The following is a 22,567-nucleotide window of genomic DNA, read 5'->3' on the forward strand; positions in this document are numbered from 1 at the left end:
CAAATCTAGTGCTACTTTCCGATATACAGTCCCTGGCCAAATTATTAGACGCACTGTGATATTCTATGTAAAATCTTAATTATCAGGTGATACTATACAGCTTTATTATTTTTACGCAGCTGAAACCGGTTTACACTTGTTTGTGTTCGTGAATCAATTGGTTAAATTAGTAGACGATATATAATATAAATTCGAAGATTGGATAAATTAGACGATATATGAAACAAATATAGAATATTTGTTATATCAGGTATTATATTAGTATATCATAACAATTAGACGAAATTATTAGACGCACTTTAGTTTTTTTAAATAATTACATGTTTTGCACGAGTTTATATGCAATACTTTTATAATTAAACATACACGTAATGGGTTCTTATTCAGGAGATTCTGTATATGCTTCCTATTTGTATTTATACTTAACGTATTACATTACAATGTTAGCCAACTGATACACGAACGTAAACAAGTGCAAACCGGTTTGAGTCGCGTAAAAACAATAAAGCTGTATAGTGTATAACCTGATAATTAAAGATTTTACATAGAATCTTATAGTGCGTCTAATAATTTGTCCATGGACTGTATCGCACAGCTCTGCTTATCAAATAATAACATTAATTCCGAAAATAAGGTAGCTAGACGACAGGTTGCAGCTTCCCACGTGTTTCATGAAACCGAAACAAAATGACAGCAGCCAAAAAAAATGCCTTTTAATTTTCTACTGACTGTAATTGACCTCTGGATCACTCATGCAGCGAGTATTTTCAGAGATGTTTATCTTACAGCCTGCGTGAGAAAAAAAAAATTTTGAGTGTGACTAGTTTGGTCAATACCAACGCATGGTATTACAGGTTTATGTATATTGGTTTAATAAGTCTCCACTTGGCTGCGTGTTTGGTGTTTTGCCCTTTGGGTAAATATGGAAATTGCAAATGGAACATGTGTATGGTTTTTAAATGGCAATTACAATATAATAAACTCATGAAATATATCCTTCTTTCATTTTTCAGTTTCGATAGTGTTATCCCAAGTCAAAATTTTTGATGGTTTTCCATGGATGGCCCAACATAATCTTGATGATAACCATCAATGATTTCAGCATGAACCATTATAATTTTCGATGCTAACCAACATAAGTAACCATCACCTCAATACAGGAATTCGAACTGATTTATGATGGTTCAACATAAGAATAGCAGCTTGCGTTGATGGTTTATGTTGAACCATCACGAATTTCCATCGTAGCATCTTAGAAATCAAATCTTGGAAGGATCATGAGCAACGACCATCCCAAGTGCATGAATTCGGATTGATTTATGATAATCCAAAAAAAAAAAAAAAAATCCAAATTGTTCCGATGGTATATTTCTGAGAACCAACAAAAATTCCCATTAAACCAACATGGAAATGTATAGTTGGACCATCACGGATTATCATGGATTGTTGGTGGACAATAAAATTTTGCATCATGCACAGAAAAAAAGAAATTCGTATCCACTATAAATGAACTACCACTGTTTACCATAAGCGTATCAGTTAAATAGTCGTTACAATCAATTTTTCACTAAATCCCTGATTCATTATTTCGGGGTTAGACTGTAATTTAGAGTTATAACAAATGTGCTATAAGTTATATATATATGTGTTTTTTTTTTTTTTTTTTTCAATTATTTTAAATGTATTTCTCCATCAACATCTTAGCATAAAAGTAAGGAAGAAAAAAAAATTTCATAACTTTTCAGGATACAAAAATAGTTAACGCAATAAAAATGCATAAATTTTCACTATAAACGCTAGAGCAGTTTTACTATTATAGCAATATCAGTATTAAAGCTTACATTACAAACTTTATAATAAATAAGTGTTCGAATTGTAGTTAACAAAATTTAAAAGAATGTAAAATTATATATTTCGTCTTACATGTGCTTTCTAAACGTTCGCACACTCGTCAATGTGACCCCTTATTACTGTTATTTTAAGTGTGGATAATCTCAGTGTACTATGTTGATTATCAAAATAGCGCAAAATATGTGTGTCATAAATTTCTGTCTGACCCACAGAGGGAGCTGAAATCAATCGCAATAATTCTGATTATGTATCACATGATGCGTGGCAGGCAACGGATTGGTATGAAAGTCTTATTGGGACAAATGTCAAATCATTGTATGTTTTTACTGCTTACAATTATTAAATTTGATTGTTAATAAATATGGCCTTTTTATTCAATACTCTTGAACCATTCTACAATGTACGTGAGAAACACGTATGCACAGCATCACTCAAATGCATGTATCGTTAAAAAGTACAACTGTAAAAAAAAAAGAGGGACTTATTTATTGTACCTTCGAAGCACGTGTCTCAATAAGTGATACATGGGTATTGGATGTGGTACCTTTTAAATTTAGAGGTAAAAAATAATGATTTAGTCTCTGAAACAAGAGATACCGTTTTTATAGTGGAATGTTTGAAATAGGTAGTTGTAGAAAAAATAATGTATTTGTTTCTGAAACTAGAGATACTGTTTTTATAGTGGAATGCTTGAACTAGGTAGTTGTAAAAAACTAAAAGCGAAAATTTTTATTATAATTTTTCTAACCGTGCTTTAATAATAAAAAAAAAATCAATTACAATCTATTCGCTTGTTGCAAGTAGATGCATAATTCATACCAACTCAAAACAATAAAGTTATGATAAAAAAGGGCTACATACATAATCTTATAAAAATTATAAAAATTGTAGGAAGTGAGTACGTAGCAGAAGAAAGCTAATTTCAAAGCATAATTCAAAAAAACAACACACCCATATTTTTATCGTTATCAGTATTAAAAAAAAGGTCTATAGTTAAAAAGACTTTCACTGGGCTTGGCAACCCCAGGGCTTGGCGATATCTCATTAAAGAAAAAAGCTGTAACATTGTGACCCATTCTTGGCTAGAGAGTATTAAGACTTTCAGCCTGATGCATACTATTAAAAAAAGTACTCTCATGACAAATGCAGACTTAAAATGTCTCTCCTTATCTCGCTTACAAGAAAAATGGCACCATTAAAAGGCGCGTGCAAGGAAATCTTAAATTCGAAACCACGTGTGCCGTTCTTATTTAACATTCTTCGGGTGAACTTAAAAGAGTTGTTTTTGACGATTTGCTAATGGATTACGTAGAATGTGAGAGTGAAAAATATATAATATGCGTAGAAGTGACTTGAAAGTGATCTTACAGTCAGTTTAGTCTTATCATGGCTAGTAAACAGAACACAGAAAGTAAATAAATAATAAAAAGATAATATATGTATGTGTGTATAATTGCGTAATACTGAGTTTATAGGAAAATAAAAGAGTTAATTAAAAACATATAAATATTAATAGTAGGAAGTTTATCGGTTAGTAGAAAACATTTACAAATTATAATTATATCGTCGATAGGTCTTCTCTTCTGGACATTGCTCAAAATGCGTACTTCAGACAATAGACGCAACTCAAAATGCGTATTTAAGACAATGATCATAGCTCAAATTGCGTATGTAAGAAAATTATCATGGTTCTATTTCCGTATTTAAGAAAAAGATCATAGCTCAAAATGTGTATTTCAAAAAATGATTATAGCTCAAAATACGTATTTCAGATGATTATAGCTCGAATTTCGCACTTAAGACAATGATTAAAAGCTCAAAATGAGTATTCAATAAAATGATCATAGCTCAAATGTAGTATAAGACAATGATCATAGCTCAAAATGCGTATTCAATAAAATGATCATAGCTCAAATTCCGGATTTAAGACAATAATCATAGCTGAAATGCGCATTTCAGAAAATGGGAAGGGTTCAAATTGCGTATTTAGGAGATGGACAATGGTTAGATTTATAACGGTACTCAATTTAAAAAACAATAAGATAACTTACTTAAAATTAAGCAATATTTTGATATTTTGAATTTTTTTTTTTTTTTTTTAGCGCTTGAAACTTCATGGCTTACTCTAGATTTGTTTGAACTCTATTAATTTTAAATTACTTTTGACGATGAAAGAGAATTTGTGACGAAAAGTCTCTCCCATGGTATGGCGTCCTCTTAAGTTCGCACAAAATTTCCGTCGTATTATGGTCAAAGTATTGATATAATTTTCCAATATTGAATTTTTCTGAAATCTTAGATAGCTAATCATGGACGCATAGCAATAGAAATGGGCAATCTTTAAAGAACAGCAATACAACTTTTATCTGTGATAGATATTTTTCAGTACAGCAAGCATATACTAACATTAAAAAAAATGTACAATATACTTGATTTCTAGCCAAAGAGGGCATATTTTTACGAACTTCAGATTAAGAGAAAGATGGAACAAAAATGCCCTTGTTTTCCACAAGCAAATGATGCGTGCCAGCGAAGATGTGTTTTAATACCATAAAAGCTCATTACCCTGACTTTAAAAACAAAGTTCTAAATTTCATCAAACATAAAAATGGGTATTTACTGTTGTTCTTTCAATTCAGTTATCAATTTTCCACGGAACATTACATCAACATTTTTTTTAAAAAAATAAAATCCCGTTTTCTGAAACAAGCCAAACAGATATACTATTTATAGAAGAAATTTCATGAAAGAAAGTATTACAACGAGCAACGTAAGAATTTGCTGTTAGTAGCTGAGTACAGTTAATTTCTTTGCTTTAAGTTTTTTTTCTTTTCAGAATTATGTGGGATCCGTTGGAAATAATTTTTAAATATACGAAATTATGAAACTAAAGATTTGGAAGAAAAGGGGTACAAATATATTACACATAGGGAACTTTAGGGATTTTTATAGTCATCAAAATAGAAAAACTGCAATATTTTCCAGTTATGATAGACATTAAACAGACTTGAAATGTTATGTATTATGTTTACTCATAATTCCGAATATTAATAGGCATTTATTTCATCAAAGATAGTTAAAAGAATTTTTTTTATTTAATTTAAAAAGAGAGTTTTGAATAAAAATAATCTAAACATATTAGAACAGAAAAAGTTCTGAACTTATTACTATAAATGAGGTTTGCTTCCTTGTGTATTAGTATTGCTTATTTAAATATTCAAGAAAGCAAGCGATAATCTGTGCAAAATTCTATTTCAATAAGGAGTTTTCTTTAGAAAACTTACTCAATTTTAGGGAATGTTCTGAAAAGTACAAAAGCCAGGAGAATTTTAATTAAACCAGTAGACTAGGATAAACTGACGAAATCCAGTAGTCTACTGGAAAATCCAGTAGAGTTGGCAGCAGGGTTGGGGTTTTGGACGTCCTAAATTGGTTTTGGACAGGACACGTGGGTTTTACTGTCTTAAACTGCTGTCCTAAACTGGGTAAAACTGTCCTAAACTGGATAAAACTGTCCTAAACTGTCTTAAAGTGGCCAAAACCTTGAAGTTTGGTAAAAGGTAAAAATTCTATAGGTGTAACCATTGTACGCTTAATAATTACATGTATCAATAAATATTTGATATTTTTTATACAATCTACTATAACTTATTCAAAGAAAATAATATAATATAATAGGAAAAGGTTTATAATTTTTGAAGCTCCACAATTCATTGAACAACAAAAGTGAATACCTAATCCTTTAAATATAAATATGCTTTTAATACTGATAAATAATATTTTTGCATAAGGATAAATATGGCAATATAAAAAAATAATAATTTTTCTTAAAAAAAAATACTAAATTTGTTCAAAAATTACCCTTTTATTTTTCACAATATTTTTTTTAAAAAATGTTATAATTTCAGCATCACAGGATGATGAAAAAGACATCTGTTTTTAAAAAAAATGTTCTTAAATTTAAATATATTAGTTTAAATTGAAAATACAAAATAACTGAAAAATGTATTAACAGTTTTGAAGGGCATAAAGTCAGTTTCAGTTACTGACACTGGTGATGTATCACCACTATGCTAAAAGAATTGAACATGAATGAAATAAAAGTATTCTTGAATAGTACTATAGATAAATAAACCTGTTTATGACGAACCAAGTACTTAGTTCCTAATATTTTAAAATGTATGGCAAGGCCAAACTTCAGTTATGTACTATTAAATGAGAGGACCAATTGAACTTGATTACTGATTAATCTTACTTTGTTTAGTCAAATAATATTAATAAAACATTATACTTTTAAAACAAATATTCTCTAGTATATTTAATTATCAATATGTTATTAGTTCTATGTTTATTTTACCTTTTAAATATAGTTCAGATAAAATTGTGACATAATTTGAGTAAAAGGGTTTTGGACAGTTTAAGACAGTTTTGGACAAAGGGGTTTTGGACAGGACGGTTTAAACCGTGGATTAATCCATTCTGTCCTAAACCTTGCCAACCCTGGTTGGCAGCTATGTATTATATATAATAATATATTTGTACAAATACAACAGGCTGCAAATACAAAATTTCATATCGATTCTGTAATAAAACTGATTGATTTAAAAAACGGCAAATTAAAGATAAATTACAATTTTTTAAATAAATAATTACAATTAAAACTAAGAATTAAACCAATCCTATTTATATAAGTTTGCTGGTTTTAAAATCTCAGATGCTTAATTTTGCATACAAAGGAGATAATTTTTTTTCTTCTAATTTGCATACCCTCCCTTATAAAATAACTATGGAAAAAAATATTCATTTGTTTGTGATTTAATTTAAAACGGACATTTGATTTTTTCATCTGTCAATGGTAATAACGAGAAAAAAAAACCATACAAACAGTATAATTATATTCTTATTACAACTATTTTATTTAAATTCATTAAATAACTTCTTAATAAATAAAATTTTCTTTACAACAAAATTAAGAATTAATATAATATAAGAAATAATCCCTTATTTTTTTTTAAATCAGATTTTTTAAAAATGTATCTCTGTAACTACAAGGCATAAAAACAAAATAAACAATTAGTAATTAAAAAAAAACATTAAAAGCGAAAAGAGTGAATTTTAATCCCGTTAATTTTGATATTATATATATATATATATATATATATATATATATATATATATATATATATATATATATATATATATATATATATATATATATATATGAAGCAATAACTAGGAAATCGCAAATAGCGGTCATGGGCCAAAAGAAAAATCGAATGGTCAATGTGCGTTTCTCTCTATATATATCCAGAGAGAAAGTTGAAAACCAGGTATTATTTGATTTTTGACAATACCCGCAAAACTTTTCTTATTATCAAAAGTCTTGTTCCCAACCGTGGTGGCTCAGGGGATAAAGCATTCTCCTTCCGATGAGGTAACCCGGTTTCGAAGCTTCCGGGTCTACGGAGCTTCGTAAAACATCTTAAAGGGGGTAACTGTAGCGGTCGAAAAAACAAAAGTATTTAGATTTTTTTTCCGCAAAGAAATGGACTGAGAAATGTTCCTTACTATCCAAGTGTCAGAGCCGCAATGGGTCAGGGGATAGAGCGTTTGCCTTCTAATGAAGTGAGCCGGGTTCGAATCCCAGCTATGGCTGGTCGATGCGAATTCCGCACCCGGTTCACAGTTCCAACATAAAATATCCTCAGCGGTAGACGGATCAGGGGCTAATAACTCCCTGGCCGACAGGCTAACCGTGGGAAGTTTTCGTGGTAACAATCTCCATCCAACGCAAATGCGGGTTAGTTCCATCAAAATGTCCTCCACGAAGTCAAATTTCTCGCACTACTTGATACAGGAGTTCCTTTGTCTTCTGGATTGGATTCAAAATTACAAAGCCACGAAATGAACAGTGGTCGACGTAAACTCAAAATTAGGACGGGTGTTTAATGACAGTTATAAAAAGAAAGAAAAAAGTCTTGTTCTAGAATAATTCTGCTCCATGAGTGTCATTTTATAACTAAATAAATTCAATTCCGAGCAATACCTAAACATACACCAAAGGAAACGAACTCAGCCTGCCGATACAATTTATCCTAGAGTATTCAGACACTAATTACTTTATCATCTCAAAGAAAAGCCCAATTAAGAACAACTCTTTCTCCAGAAGTAGATAGCGTAGGAAGAATAGAAAAGTGAAAGAAGAACAGGTATCAAAAGCTGAGGTCTAATTGAATCATGGCATGCAGAAGAATTAGTAATTCTTATTTCTATTTCTGTGTCCTTAATACGCTAAACACCCATAATGAGTTGTACGCAGTGAACTGTCACTGGCACTTCTGACACAGCGAAGAGTTCGATATTCCAGAATGGAACATTTTGAAGAAGCAACTCTCTTCAGTCACAGACCATTACGTCGACCCGGGTCAAGTCGGCAGGTTTTTTTTTTCTTTTTCTTCTCCATATATATTCCAAGCCTAGGCCTAACCATTATCAACATTAGACACGCCTCGCTGCTTTTGCAAGCAATGAGAAATTTCTAACGTGGGATAGTCTGCGTTTCCCTCAAAAATTTTGAATTCATTTCATCTCTTTGAATTTAATTGACTTTGTCGGATTGTTTTATTTATGAGGACAGTGGCCACACGAATTGGGCCCTCAAGCGTCTACAGAAAGCTTGGATTATCTCAATTTAAATGTTCGAATGGAAAACTATAACTGGGGTGTTCAATTTATGTTTTAAAGACGAAAGCTCAGTTCCTTGTTAACCCCTGTTGCAAAATTTTTTCGAGCTATCTGCGACAAAGCTCTCTAGCACTAATATCCATCGGCAAGATACTTTTAATATATATACACTTCGCATTTTGTAAATAATCATCACAATAAAAAAATAATTAAAAATCATGAAATCCGTAGAAGTAATTGCCGAAAAAATATTGATGACAAAATCGAGCGAATCGGACTTCTCAAATGCGTGTTTCGTTTGGAGAATGAGTTGTTGTAATATCGTATAAAAAATATCGGATTTATAAACTATGGAGAAATCAATAACAATAACTGCCAAAAAATCGATAGAATTATTACCTTAAAAAATAAATACTTAAATGCACGATTCGAATTTTCCACATTGTTTGAAACTAATCGCGATATTTAAAAACCACGTGAAAATCAATATCAATAACTGCCGAAAATACAATCAAAGTATTATATCGATTGACGATACTATCGGTGTAAATTGAGCTCTCCAAAAAGTGATTATCTAAATGCGCGATTCAAATTTCTGTAGAAAAGAAAACTAAAATTTTTTACTTTTCAAAAGTAAAATCTTTCTGCAAGAACTCTGAAACGTTCTGCGACAATGTCTCCGTGTCGCTGTAACTCAGCCACGGGGCCTGCTACAATTACTTTTTTTTTTCCTTTAATTTCATCATTGAAAATCTTAGATTAAAAGAGCGTGTTAAGTGAACAGTTTAAAACAAACGAATTTTAAGTTTAAATAGCAATTTATGATCAGTTGCTGAGCTTTAAATGTAGAACCATAATTTATTTTGTTAAATTTTAAAATAATTTATTTTAATACTAAATATAGTGATTGAAGGGCTTTTTGGAAGAACATGTTATTTAATTTAAAAATAAGTCAAATTTGCAATCAAAAAATTTAAGTGAAGCAACCTAGTCTACTTTGATTACCTAAGATCGATGAAAAATTGATTGACACATTCTGAAACAATTGATTTCAAGTTGTGGAAAACATGAAAAAAAATCGTCATAAAAACGAATTTAATAAAATTCAAATTAATGCCAAGCGATAACTAATCACAAGAGCTAGTAAAAAATGATGATTACAATTTACGAAAGAATTGTGGTGGCAATCTAATTACAGTACTCTAACAATAATTAATTCCAAATTGCATTGAACAAAGAACATTATCTCGAGCCGACACTTGCGATGTATTGCTCCGTAACTGCCAAAACGATAAAAAAAAGAAAAAAAGAAATTGCATTCAACAACTATATGACATTCACCAAATTATGCTGTTCTTAGGTAAGTTTAACATGATTTACATAATCTATACCAACTCGCAAAGAATGTAGGAAATATTAAAAGCAAAGTGATTAGTTCGTTGATCGATAGAAAATCAGAAGGCACATTCTAGAACAATATATTCCAAGTAGCATAAAACAAAAAACATAATTAAAAAAAATAAACCTATTAAAATTCAAATTATTGCTACGCGAAATTGAATGATGAAAAAATTGAAATCAAAGTGACCTGGACAGTTTTACAAAAGGATCACCGAGCGATTCCTAAAATTCGGATGTCGAGTTCGACAACAATCGATTTCAAGAAGCCGAAAAGAACAAAGAACATCATCAAAGAAATAAGTTTATTAAAATTCGAATTATTGCCAAACGAAGAACTCGAGCCGACACTTGTGAAAATGTCTTGCTCCTTAACTGCCAAGCGAGAGAAGAAATAGTGAAGCCAAATTCATTATTAAAAGTCCTCTCTAAGATTCTTCTAGAACGCATCTACATAAATTCTTTCAATTTTTTTTTTTTTTATCCTGATATCTTCCCGTACGAGTAGTTCCTAATCTGTAACAGGATGGATGGGGTACTGATGTCGAAGTGGATGCCCCACCAGTGACACTCCCCACCCCCCTTTTTGATGTCATCAAGTGATGCGTCATATGCAAAATTCCTAACTCCTTTTTCTTGCTTCTCCCCCCCCCCTCCCCAAGAGAAGATGTTAAAGAGGGAATATTTATGACTTTTTGGTGAAGAACATTTTTATTTCGGAAGGGGGTAACAGGAATTTGTGATATCTGACTTTATTTTATTCTTTTTTTTTTTTTTTTCGAATTTTATCACTTTTTTTCGTTTTTTTTATTTATTTCACACCCCTTTTCTCCATTTAATAAAAATCCTTCACTTTACAGAATTGGAAAGAAGAGGGAAAAAGTTAAGAAGGCGTTTATTTATCATCGTCAATGTCAAGAAACAATACGAACGAATAATAATCAACAGGATCAATTCTTTTTTACTCTTTTTTTAACTTTTTGGGGAGATAATTTTTTTCAACTACTTCATCAAATGTTTATAGACTTAACTTCTCCATTATTCATCGACTGAATCGAAGAAATCGAGGGGGAGAGAATCTGTTCAGGTTTATTCTCTAATTAGAAGCGCGTGTAAGCAGAGGAAGAAAATGATAATTATAAAAATTAAATGTAATATAAATTCAAAAGGCAATAGTTCTTTAAATTAATTGTTTTACTATGGACACCAAATTTCAGCTGGCAAAGAATTAACCTTTATGCAAAAGTTGGCATTAGAAGAGATTTGGTCTTAAGGTAAAAGTTGCAAGATTTCATATATTTGACCTTTAAAAACTTTCATGTGTAAATTTGTGGATTAGAAGAATTTGTAAGACATTGGTTTGAATTAGTCATCATTAGCTCATGGTGTCTTCAGTAAAAATTGAAAGATTTAAAAAGGATTTGGTTTTCAAAGTGTCTTCAGAGTGTTTGAGCGTGGGTTGAACAATCTCATTGCATGAGATTTGGTCTTTATGGTGTTTTTTGAAGTTAAAAGTACAAATATCAATGGTAAAAGAACGTTTTTTAAGCAACCATTGAGTATATTCCATCGTCAAATGATAGGTTTTTGTAGAAAGCCTAGGAATTTTCAACAACAATCACGCGAATTTCAATGTCAATGGCTTGGCCTTTATAGTTTAGTATCTTGGAAGCGAAAATAGCATGAATTGCATTGATGTAAGTTTGATTTTTCTGATGTAGCTCCAGGAATTTTATCTTAGCAAATTTTTATATTATAACAAAATTCATTTTATAACTGAATTTTATCATTTTTTTTCAACGGAGACTATTCATGCTAAACAGAGATATGAATTTTTAAAAAGTTGGCAATGTTTCAAGATTGACGACTTGCATTACTTTTTATACTCTGTTCAGCGATAACTGGCAGCCTAAGTAAACGAAGCCACCAAACAGTTGGCATAACCTTTGGCTGCTTGGCGCCAAAATTATGACAAGCGGTGCAAATCTGACCAACGGCATGTATGAAAAGAACCGCCGACTCAGCGAGGAAACGACAGATATAAGGTGCGTAACCAAATCTTTCAACAATCAATCACCTTTAAAGTACTTTTTAAGCACTCAAAAATATTTTTAAGCGCTATATACATTAACAAAATGCAAAATAATTTTCTAAGACTTTACATGATCATGATAAAATAAATAGTTTCTGACAAAGAACTCTTTTTCTTAATTATATTAGCCACCATAAAAAAATCGAGAGATTTTCGGTTCGATTTCAGAGGGTGGAAAATGAAGTCTAAAATTGAGAATATCTTGCAAAACGCAGCAGAATTGCACATGAGAGTGCAAGAATCGCACCGAATCCAGCTCAGTCGACGCACACGCGAACTCCCAAGTACATCAAATATGTAATATGACTGGTGCTATCATATGTTACGGACTGACGCTACGGCGAAATGGATTGTGGTTGAATGAATTGTGAAAACGTTGAAAAGAACAAAGGGAAAACCACGCTTTTGCATAAATGCAACGAAATCGACACGGTAAAGAAAAAAAATCTGATTTTCGGAAAGGGAAAATTAAGCACTTTTTAAAAACACCCCATGAAAAAAACACCCATAAGGGCTTTTAAAAAATGAAAATCGAAAATAAGCACCTTTAAATATGCTACGCACCTTGGATATATGCTTATTTACACTATTAATTCTCGCCGAACAGACAATAGTCATTGTGATTCAAATGTATTCCTCCGAGCAATTAAAAAAACAACGTAACGGCTTACGTTGTATTTTTATTGAACGGCAGTGTTGTTTAAAAAAGAGAGTTGAGCCTACCTGTTGTGAAGAGAACAATGGCTTTGAGGCAGCTGTATTCCGCTGCATCTACATGCAGCGCTTTCAGTTTTTCCACTTGTTCTTGAAAGATTCTAATGTGGTCCATGAAGGCCACAACACGGTCCGCGGCCATGGGGGAGGCATGTAACCCCGCAGCCGCAAGCAGGGGCGCTACATGCAGGGGCATGGAACATTGGGAGGCATTTAATACAAAAAGTTCACTCCAGACCAACCTCAGCAGCGCCACCTGGTCGGTCACTTGAAGGTCAGGAAAATAAGGAATGTTCCTAGCCCATTCCACGGCACTGAAGAGCAGCCTAGCTGCAAGTTCACATATGTTGTCAATGCCCATTATGTTGTTGGGCTGTAGACACTGGGCGTATCTTGAGGATGGGTAAGGCTCTGCCCGTAACAGGAATGAGATGAAACTTGATAGATAAGAATTAGGTGTACCATTGAGTGCATCACCGTTGGTCAAGGTCATCTGTCCAGGAAGGGCATGCTGGCTAGGGGGGACCCGCCCCCTCTGCACCGCTGCGAAAAGACAAAAAAGACAACATGTAGAGCCACATTAAGTATAAAAAAAAACATGTGTTAATCAGAATAACTTAATAAGACACGTAGATTAAAAAAGCTATTGTTATTGCAACAATCTTTCAATAAATACTATACTTGAATATATAATATTTACATCGAAACAAAGAGTCTATGAAGCCTAGACAAAGAGCCTGATTAACGTCAGTTTTAGAATCTTTATCAAAAATGAAGAAATATTTTTTTTTCAGAAAATGTATATAAATAATCATAATCTTTGATAATTATCAGCTAGGTGAAAAAAATCTCGCCAAATTGGCAATTTTTAAAAAAAAAAAAAACTTTCCTAACTTTTAGAATGTATTAATTATTTGCTTGTTCCTGATAATTCTGTAAGGCAACATGGTATGTATAGTTTAAAATTGCCTCATGTGTAAAACTTAAATTACAACGTTTTGTTCTCCTTGACGAAAGAGCTGTCAACGCCGTTTTATACATTTATACACAGCCAGGGCCCGACTTTGGCTAATTGGGGCCAGGGGCAAAAAACTTCTTTCCTTCACTACTTCAGTAATAACGAACCGAACTTTAGAGAGGTATTTAAATTTTTCACCTCATTATAGATAACAAAAAAATTCACCAGAAACAAATATAGCTATACAGTGCCCCCCCCCCCTCCATTAGTCAGACGAAATATCGCTCTGTCCATTTTAATGATTTTCTGTCAATTCTATGTCCATCATGCCAAATGCAGTTTTCTGATTATTAAATTTGTCATCTATCTGAGAAAAATCCATATCCTTGTTGACATTAGGGCGGAATTCAGCCACATTTTCGCAATTACGATGGCTCAATTAGAAGCCCATATTTTTGTAAACATATCGCATTCTGTGGCATGTAAAAATACAGGTTTTTGATCAGCCAAATTTGTCCACCGTAATTACGAAAATTTTGCTGAATTCCGCCCTAGAATTTACGAAGAAGTTAACATAAAACTGACGGATTTTACACTGTACTCATATTTTGTTTAAAAAAAAAAAAATCATTTAAGAAGGAAACTTAAAATAAACTTTCTATTCGATTTGGGGGGATGGGGCAACTGCCCCGTAAGTCCCTGCCTTCCCAGAATACATAAAAAGGTAGACAAATATAAATTTAAGGTAAAATTAATTTTTTTCATATTGCCTACATTTAAAAAGTTCGCAGCACAATTATTAGGTTTTATATGTATGTTTAAGTTGTTTGTATGTACTGGCGAAAAAAATCATTGCAAAGTAAATTTATTACATCTCCAATAAAATGTTAAATTAAAATAATTAACACCACTCTAAATATTCTAGTAAATCTGAGCAAATTGGCACTAGTAGGTAATTAACATAAAAAGCGCTTGCTAAAGAGGGACAAAACTCAACCTAACAGTCACGAATAACTGTTATCTCACAATACAGTTGAGTCCCGATTATCACAGTTTTCGCTTTAACCGAGCTGTCAAATAGTTCAAGGATTTTCGTTTTTCTGCTTTAGCTTATTTTTTATTTTTAAAACAGGGTGCGTAGCCAAATCGTTCAACAAAAAATAAGCACCTTTTAAGTACTTTTTAAGTACTCAAAAAATATTTTTAAGCACCATATACATTAACAAAATGCAAAATAATTTTTTAAATTTTACATGATCATGATAAAATAACTAGTTTCTGATTATTTATTTTCTTCATTATTTATTTTCTTAATTCCACCATAAAAAGATTAAGAGATTTTTCGGTTCGATATCAGAGGGTGGAAAAAGGAAGCCTGAAATTAAGAATACCTTGCAAAATGCAGCAGAGTTGCATATGAGAGTGCAAAAATCTCAACGAACCCTGCTCAGCAGACACACATGCGGACTCGCAAGTAATTCATCAAACAATGTGAAAACCAAGCTTTTGCATAATACGCAGCGAAAATCGACATGATGAAAAAAAAAATCTCATTTTCGAAAAATAAAATAAAGGACTTCTTAAAAACACACTATGAAAAAAGCACCTTAAAAGGCCTTTTAAAAAACGAAGATCAAAAATAAGCACCCTTAAGCACTTTTTAAAAACGCTACGCACCATGTAAAATTACCGCCTGAATTTTATCCTGAATTTTATCTTCTAAACAGTCAGGAAAGCAAGCTGACGGACAACACGAGATTAACGATGAAATTATCGTTATTATCGTCAATGATGAAAATAAACCTAGTGAAGATGATGAAGACAGTGAGGATGAAAATCAACATAAAAAATCTCTCATACTGATGGAGTAAAAAATACCGAAAGTGCTATTGAATATATTAAACAATAAGGAGAGGCGACATCAGCATTCCTGTTATCACTAAAAAAATGGCGAAACATTGGTGTAGAAAAGCGCCAAATAATGCAGAACAAAAAAAGATTAAGAACTTCTTTATGTAAGCTTTTTAATTATAATATGAATTTACGTCGTGTACTCGTATAAATTTTGTATTTGTTAAATATATTACATTTATACCGACTCTTTTTCTTTCCTTTTTATACTTTTCGCTTTAACCGAGTTTTTCGGTTAGTCGTGGTCCACATTAAATCCGATAATTGGCACTCAGTACTGTGCTGTAATTATAAATTACTTTATAATACTGTAATTATAAAATGTGCGTATTATTCACTAAAATGCATTATTAAGCCGTGGTAGTTCAGGGGATAGAGCGTTCGTCTTCCAATTACGTGAACCGGTTTCGAATCCCAGCGTTAGCTGGTCAAAAAAAAACTCCGCACCCGGCTCGCACCGACCACAGTGCTGACGTGAAAATATCCTCAGTGGTTGACGGATTGTGGGTTTAGAGTCCCCTTGCCGTCAGGCTAACAGTGGAAAGTTTTCGTGGTTTTCCTCCCCATGTAAGGCAAATGGGGGTTAGTTCCATCAAAAAGTCCTTCACGAAAGCGAATTTCTCCCACTATTTGATCCAGGAGTTCTCTAGTCTTCTGGATTGGTTTCAAAACTACAAGGCTACGGAGTTGAACATTGGTTGTCGTAAACCCAAAAAATTGGGTCGGCTGTTCAACGACGGTTACAAATACGGTTATAAAATAGCCGGTTGCTTTAAATAACGCAACCGACATAATCTATTAAGTTAGCAGCCATGTTATACTTTTGTAAACGTAACTTAATACTTTTTTGACAGTTTGGTGGCTGAATTATCAGAGATCGCAATCGCAAGATCAAGTTCTCTTCGTAAAAATTATCGAAGAGCTCTTTCAGTTTTATCAGTTAATGTAGAGGCAAATTTCCGCTACTAATACCTTCTTCCAATCTTGCACAAGAAAATTAAAACATTATGTCAGCAAAGAGAAGAAGAAGAAGAAAAAAAAGTTATCACCGAGTTCAAAGTGCGTTTATCAAGATAAACACGAAGTATGCTTACAGCTGACACTGCTTGCATTTATTTTTTTTTATGAGCTGATAGAAATTTAACAGATAAATGACAGTTTATTTATATATGGAAAATATTTCCTTACAAGACTATATGTGAAACGAAGTCGATATCGATATCACAATATGAGAGGAATTTTTAATTACTATATCCAGTTTGCTATTGAAATGCATGACTTATTCAATTTTTATACGCTACACCAACTATTAATGATACAGTTTAGTTTACACAGTATCAAGAATATTTTAGAAATTTCGAACCTACATTTTGAGCGTTATGTAGATATTTGCATGTCTTCGAAATAATAAATAATTATGTCTCTTTTTCCAAGATGCGTAGCATTTTAAAAAAGTGCTTAAAGGTGCTTTTTCAATTCGGTGTTTGTAAAAAATACTTAATTTTCTATCTTTTAAAAAGAGATTTTTTCTTTGCCGTATGGATTGTCGTTCTAAATTGTAAAAAAAATACATTATTTTCACAATTTTCCCTGCAATATTTATCAGAAACTAGTTATTTTATCTATGAAAAGTTTGTGATAATGTTTTTCAATTTTGTTGATTTTATGTTTACAAATTAAGAACTTTAAACTATAGAAAAAAATTATTTTTATTACTGCACAGACCCTTATTATGATTTTTTTTTTTTTTGGAAAGTGCAAAAAATATTTTTTAAGTGCTCAAAAAGTACTCATTTTTCGTTGAAAAATCTGGCTAGGCACTCTGTTTTCAATTATTCAGATATTGAAATTCCTGTCTTAAAATGCATTCAAATAAATAAGCCATAAATTATTAATTATATTGTTTAGTTTAGAAAGTATCAGTAATATTCCAGTAAAAAGAACTTAAAGCAGAGTTTTAAAATTTATGCAAACAGCTATGTGGCTTCGGTTCGGTTTAATATTATCAATTTAAAATTCAAATTAAACAAAATAAATGAATTTTTATTAATTCAATAATTTCATTAATATATTAGACATGCTAACTCGTTTCAATCTTGGGGTATCTTTTGATATTTTATTTTATTTTATAACCGTCGTTGAACAGCCGACCCAATTTTCGGGTTTACGACTACTAATGTTTCAAATACATCGCCTTGTAATTTTGAATCCAATCCAGAACTCCTGGATCAAGCATTTGTCTTCGTTGAGGACTTTTTGACGGAACTAACCCGTATTTGCGTTATAAGGAGAGACGACCATGGAAACCACCCATCGGTCAGCCTTACGGCAAAGGGACTCTAAACCATTATCCATCTACCACTGAGGCTATTTCACATCAGCATGTGCCCAATTTCTTCCAATACTTGATCCAGAAGTTCTCTTGTCTTCTGGATCGGGTTCAAAATTCCATGGCTACGGAGTTGAACATTAGTAGTCGTGAAACCGAAAATTGGGTCAGCTGCTCAATGACAGTTATAAAATAAAATAAAATACAAAGTTGAGATATTTCAACGACTTGCAAGGTAACTGGTATTAAATTATTACTTATTAAAAATTTCAAAAACTAAAAAGTTATTTTGGGACTTTATGCATGTGCTCTTATTCCCTTTCTCTAAATTAGGCCTTGCATTGCACTTGACAATTATATTGAGCCCCCTACACTTGACTGCACTGACAGCCCCAATACCTTATAATTATGTTGAGATATTTTGTGGTAGCAGACGACATTTTCCGAAAAACTAGAAATTCATTTTTATTAAAAAAAATTCGAACTCTCAGCTTACTGCCAATTGAATAATGGTAAATTAAAATGGTATTTAAAATAAAAATGATTAATTAATAATATCATGGAATAATTATCATATGAGCGAAATAAATTCTTTAAAAACGATACTTCGGAATGAAGAAAAAATAAGTCCTGAATTGTGCCGTGAAATCTTATATCACTTGTTAGTATTATGTTTAATTCCAATCTATTAGGAAATAAATAAATAAATCCAAACGATTTTCTTCGCGATAAATATACGTTATATCATGAAATAATTATCATAAGTGTGAATTAAATTATGTTAAAATGATGATTTAGAATATAGAGGGGAAAAAAAAGTAGTCGGGAATTATGCAATTTAATCGTACATCAATTGCTATTTCTAGGCTTAATTTGGGATCATTTAAGGAATAAAAAGAGTGCAAACGATCTTTTTGATAATAATAAAAAAATGTAAAATCATGGAATAATTCTCATATAAGTGAGTTAATTTAATGCTAAAACGATTATTTCTTTGGAATGGTAGAAAAGAAGAAGTCGTGAATTGTGTTAACCTATCTCACATAAATTGCTATGTTTAATTCCAATCAATTAGGAGTGAAAAAATATTTATACAAAAAGCCAAACGCTCTTTCCTGTTAGCTAAACCATTACAAGGAAGATGCGTGTAAATTATTGCATTACTCCAAATTATATGTTAGACACTGCAAAAGTCAAATGACACTACGACCTCGTGAAAACGAGATATTTATTTTAAAGAACATCGAAGGGATTAGAGAACAAAGATACCCCTTTCGTGAGATGAAGAATTTACTAAAGCCGTGAAAAGGATATTAGTATTTAAGGCCACGGGTCAATTCGTTTTTAGGCTTATCACGCATGGCGGCTAACGTTTCAAATGAAAGGTTAACAGTGACAGATACCGCTAAAGTAGTTGGTATAATTATATTTTATTTATTTATTTGTTATCATTTAATTTCTGGACGATTTCATTTTAGCCAGTAAGTCTCAGTACAGCCTACGGATCACGATAGTATATAATTATAATATCATATAATTTTTAAATTTATTCGCCTGATTATTATTGACATCATTTTTAAATTTCTAAATAATTCATATATTGTTTAGTTCTTGATCATGATAAATATCACACTAGCCAGTGAGTCTCAGTACAGCCTACGGATCACGATTGTATATAATTATAATAACATATAATTTTTTAATTTATTTACCTGATTATTGATATCATTTTAAATTTCTAAATATTTCAAATATAGTTCCTGATGATGATAAATATCGCAATTCTTTGCCATTTTAAATCTACATGCATTTACTAAAATAGAATTTTTATTTATTTATCTAATTTTCGAGTAAATTTACTTCACATGGTTTTAGATTTTGCTATATTTTGCTATATAAGGTATCCGACTAGTTTCGACAACTTTTTTTCTAAATATTAATATAAAATTTTAAAACATTAGTTTATTCGTTTTATTGTGTGTAAAAACTTATAAAAGTAACAATAACAATTATCATTATTATTATTTTCTTTTTATACGGCCATTTTTAGGTAAAAATTTCTTTCTTAAACGCTAAACACTGTAAAAAAATTTATATCGCCCGAAACAAAAAATCCTTTGAGGATTTTATTTATGAGGCTATCAAATATTATTTGAAATATTATCTTAAAAGCAAGTGCATATACTACTGAGTTAGGGATCAATGTAGTTAAAAGAAAAAATTTTTAAAAATTTTCGCACTTGTCAATGCGCTAAAACATGCCTAAAAAGTGAAATTCTACTTTTTTCTCTTTGTCTGTAGTTCAAAACATGTGTGTTATAATCATAAACACTCATAAAAATTGTAGAGTATTATTTTAAAAACAACATCATGTTTAAGGTGGCGTAAAATGTGAAAAAACGTGATTTTGGGATAAACGCATTTACAGACTTAAAATCACTAGTCTATCCACTGTTACTACCTAACACAAAAACTGTTTTGCATTTGTAAATAATTAGAGTACAAACGAAAGCAAAGTATTTTTAGAAAGTTAAGAGTACAGGGATTCTAAATTTATAATAAACTCATTTGCCCCAAATTATGTTTTTTACATTTTTCGTCAAATATCTTAAAGTAGATTGGATTTTACTGATTCGTATTTTTTTTTTAATATTTTGTTTTTATAACCGTCGTTAAACAGCAGACCCAATTTTGGGTTCACAACTACCAATGTTCAGTTCCGTAGTCTTGTAATTTTGAACGAATTCAGAAGACAAGGGGACTCCTGGATCAATGCCCCCAGAGGTATGATTTGTTATGGGAATAGGGAAGACTCGACAGATTTAACTTGCATCAGTCACCATTTACCACACGGGGAGTCTTCAGTCGGCGGTGATCGAACCCAAGACCTCTTGAACATGGACCCAGTGCCCTACCAACCAGGCTATCCCAGCCATTCATATTTAATTGGAGGAAGGGCGTAAAAACCATCTACCACAGAACATATCACAGCAAGCATAAATAATATAGGGCTATTATATTTACTGCTCAAGAAATGATGTATTACCATACAACTTTAAAGCAAATCAAATATAGGGGGTTGGCTTTGATTTTATGCACTTGCATGATTTTGTATTTTCGAAATTAATAAGTGATATCAATTTATATAAAGGGTAGTATTTTTTTTTTTAAGAGACATGAATAGAATGTAATAATTTTTATTGCAAATAATGCAGAAAACTAAGTTTTTTCGGTTTTAAAAACGGTGAATTACATTACACATTAATTAACAAATAAATTCCAGTAGTTCCCTTAAGTTTGAAGATTACTTTTTAAACCATACAGACTAGACTTCGTAAATTCAAAAGTTAATTTTCGTTAAAAATTAATCCAAAAAAATTAAATTTAGGTGAATTTTTTACCTTCAAAAAATTAATTTTGAAAACTTTTATGTTTAAAAAACAGGTTAGATAAAGTTACGAAATTAATAATTAATATAGATAAATTCTTTATTTAATTAATTATGTGGCAAACTTTGTTTATTTGTGATTGACTATATAATTTTCGGAATCATTTGAAGTTCATAATGGAACATTTCAATGAAAGAATTGAGAAAGAAGAGACTTCTTAAAATTTTCAGAAATAAATTATTAATGTTCTTTAAATGCTATTGCACACTAACAACGCAGAAATTACCTATGCTAAGAAACGATTAAGTCAGCATTTCAACCTTATAGTAAATACAAATAAAAGAAAAATTTAAAAAAACAAAGATTATTTTGGATATAAACAAAAGACTGAAACTTCGGCAAGAAAATAAAAGTCACAAGATTTAAGTAAAAAAAAAGAAAAAAAGAAAAAATATATATATATATATATATTTTGATAAATAAAAGACTCAATCAGAATTTACCAAAATAATATTGATAATTAAAATGATAAAGCCAGAAATGATAAAGTCTATTCTGCATGTATAACTTAAAGCTTAAATGGCAATGCTGAAATTCCTTGTGGTATTTATGGCCTAGTAAAAAAAAATATCATTAAATGTTTCCGATTTCAAAACAAAGAAGAATTGCATCTTTTTATCAGCATAAGCCACTAAGACCACTGATAAGCCCTCTTCCCACCCCTAGATAATGACATCTTCTGTAGTGGGGACTAGAACTCTGCAGATAAAAATCGAAACCCCTTAAAGAGCCCCCCATAAACTTGAAAGGCCGAAAAAAGAAAGTTGCTCATGTTCTCACTAATCCAGTACAGAAGGATTTTTTTTAACGCAAAATCTAAAAAGCTTTCTAACTTTTGAGCAAAATAACTTTTTAGGAATTTATTTCTAATAGGATGGTGGCTGAGTTTTATTGCTAAATATTTTTTTTCAATTATTTTTATTGAATTATTTTTTATTATTTTTATAGAATCGAGGTCATATTAATGCTAGAAATTATTTTTGGGAATAAATTTTCTTATGACAACCTACTTCAAAATTGTGGGTATTTTATAAAAGGAAACTTCATTAACGCATATATTTATCTCTACTATGAATGAAATTGGTTTCAAAAATTAATTTTATTATAAAATACTAAAAATATGGCATGGTTAACAATTATTTCGGACATACACCTACGCTGCAATGCAGGTATATTTTGCG

General features: G+C 31.2%; 1 protein-coding gene across 2 annotated transcripts in view; it reads right to left on the reverse strand.

The window, feature by feature from the left end:
* Positions 1-22,567, reverse strand: part of LOC107457543 (nuclear receptor subfamily 2 group F member 1-A) — a 107,535-nt gene that overhangs the window by 81,241 nt on the left and 3,727 nt on the right. For both annotated transcript variants that reach the window (XM_043043505.3, XM_016075715.5), the window contains exon 2: positions 12,749-13,282. In XM_043043505.3, the coding sequence (XP_042899439.1) occupies positions 12,749-13,282 (534 nt within the window). The remainder of the gene's footprint in view (positions 1-12,748; positions 13,283-22,567) is intronic.

This window comes from Parasteatoda tepidariorum, chromosome 7 (genome assembly GCF_982258835.1).
Source record: "Parasteatoda tepidariorum strain Cologne lab strain chromosome 7, Ptep-v5.0, whole genome shotgun sequence".
Taxonomy (NCBI): Eukaryota; Metazoa; Arthropoda; class Arachnida; order Araneae; family Theridiidae; genus Parasteatoda; species Parasteatoda tepidariorum.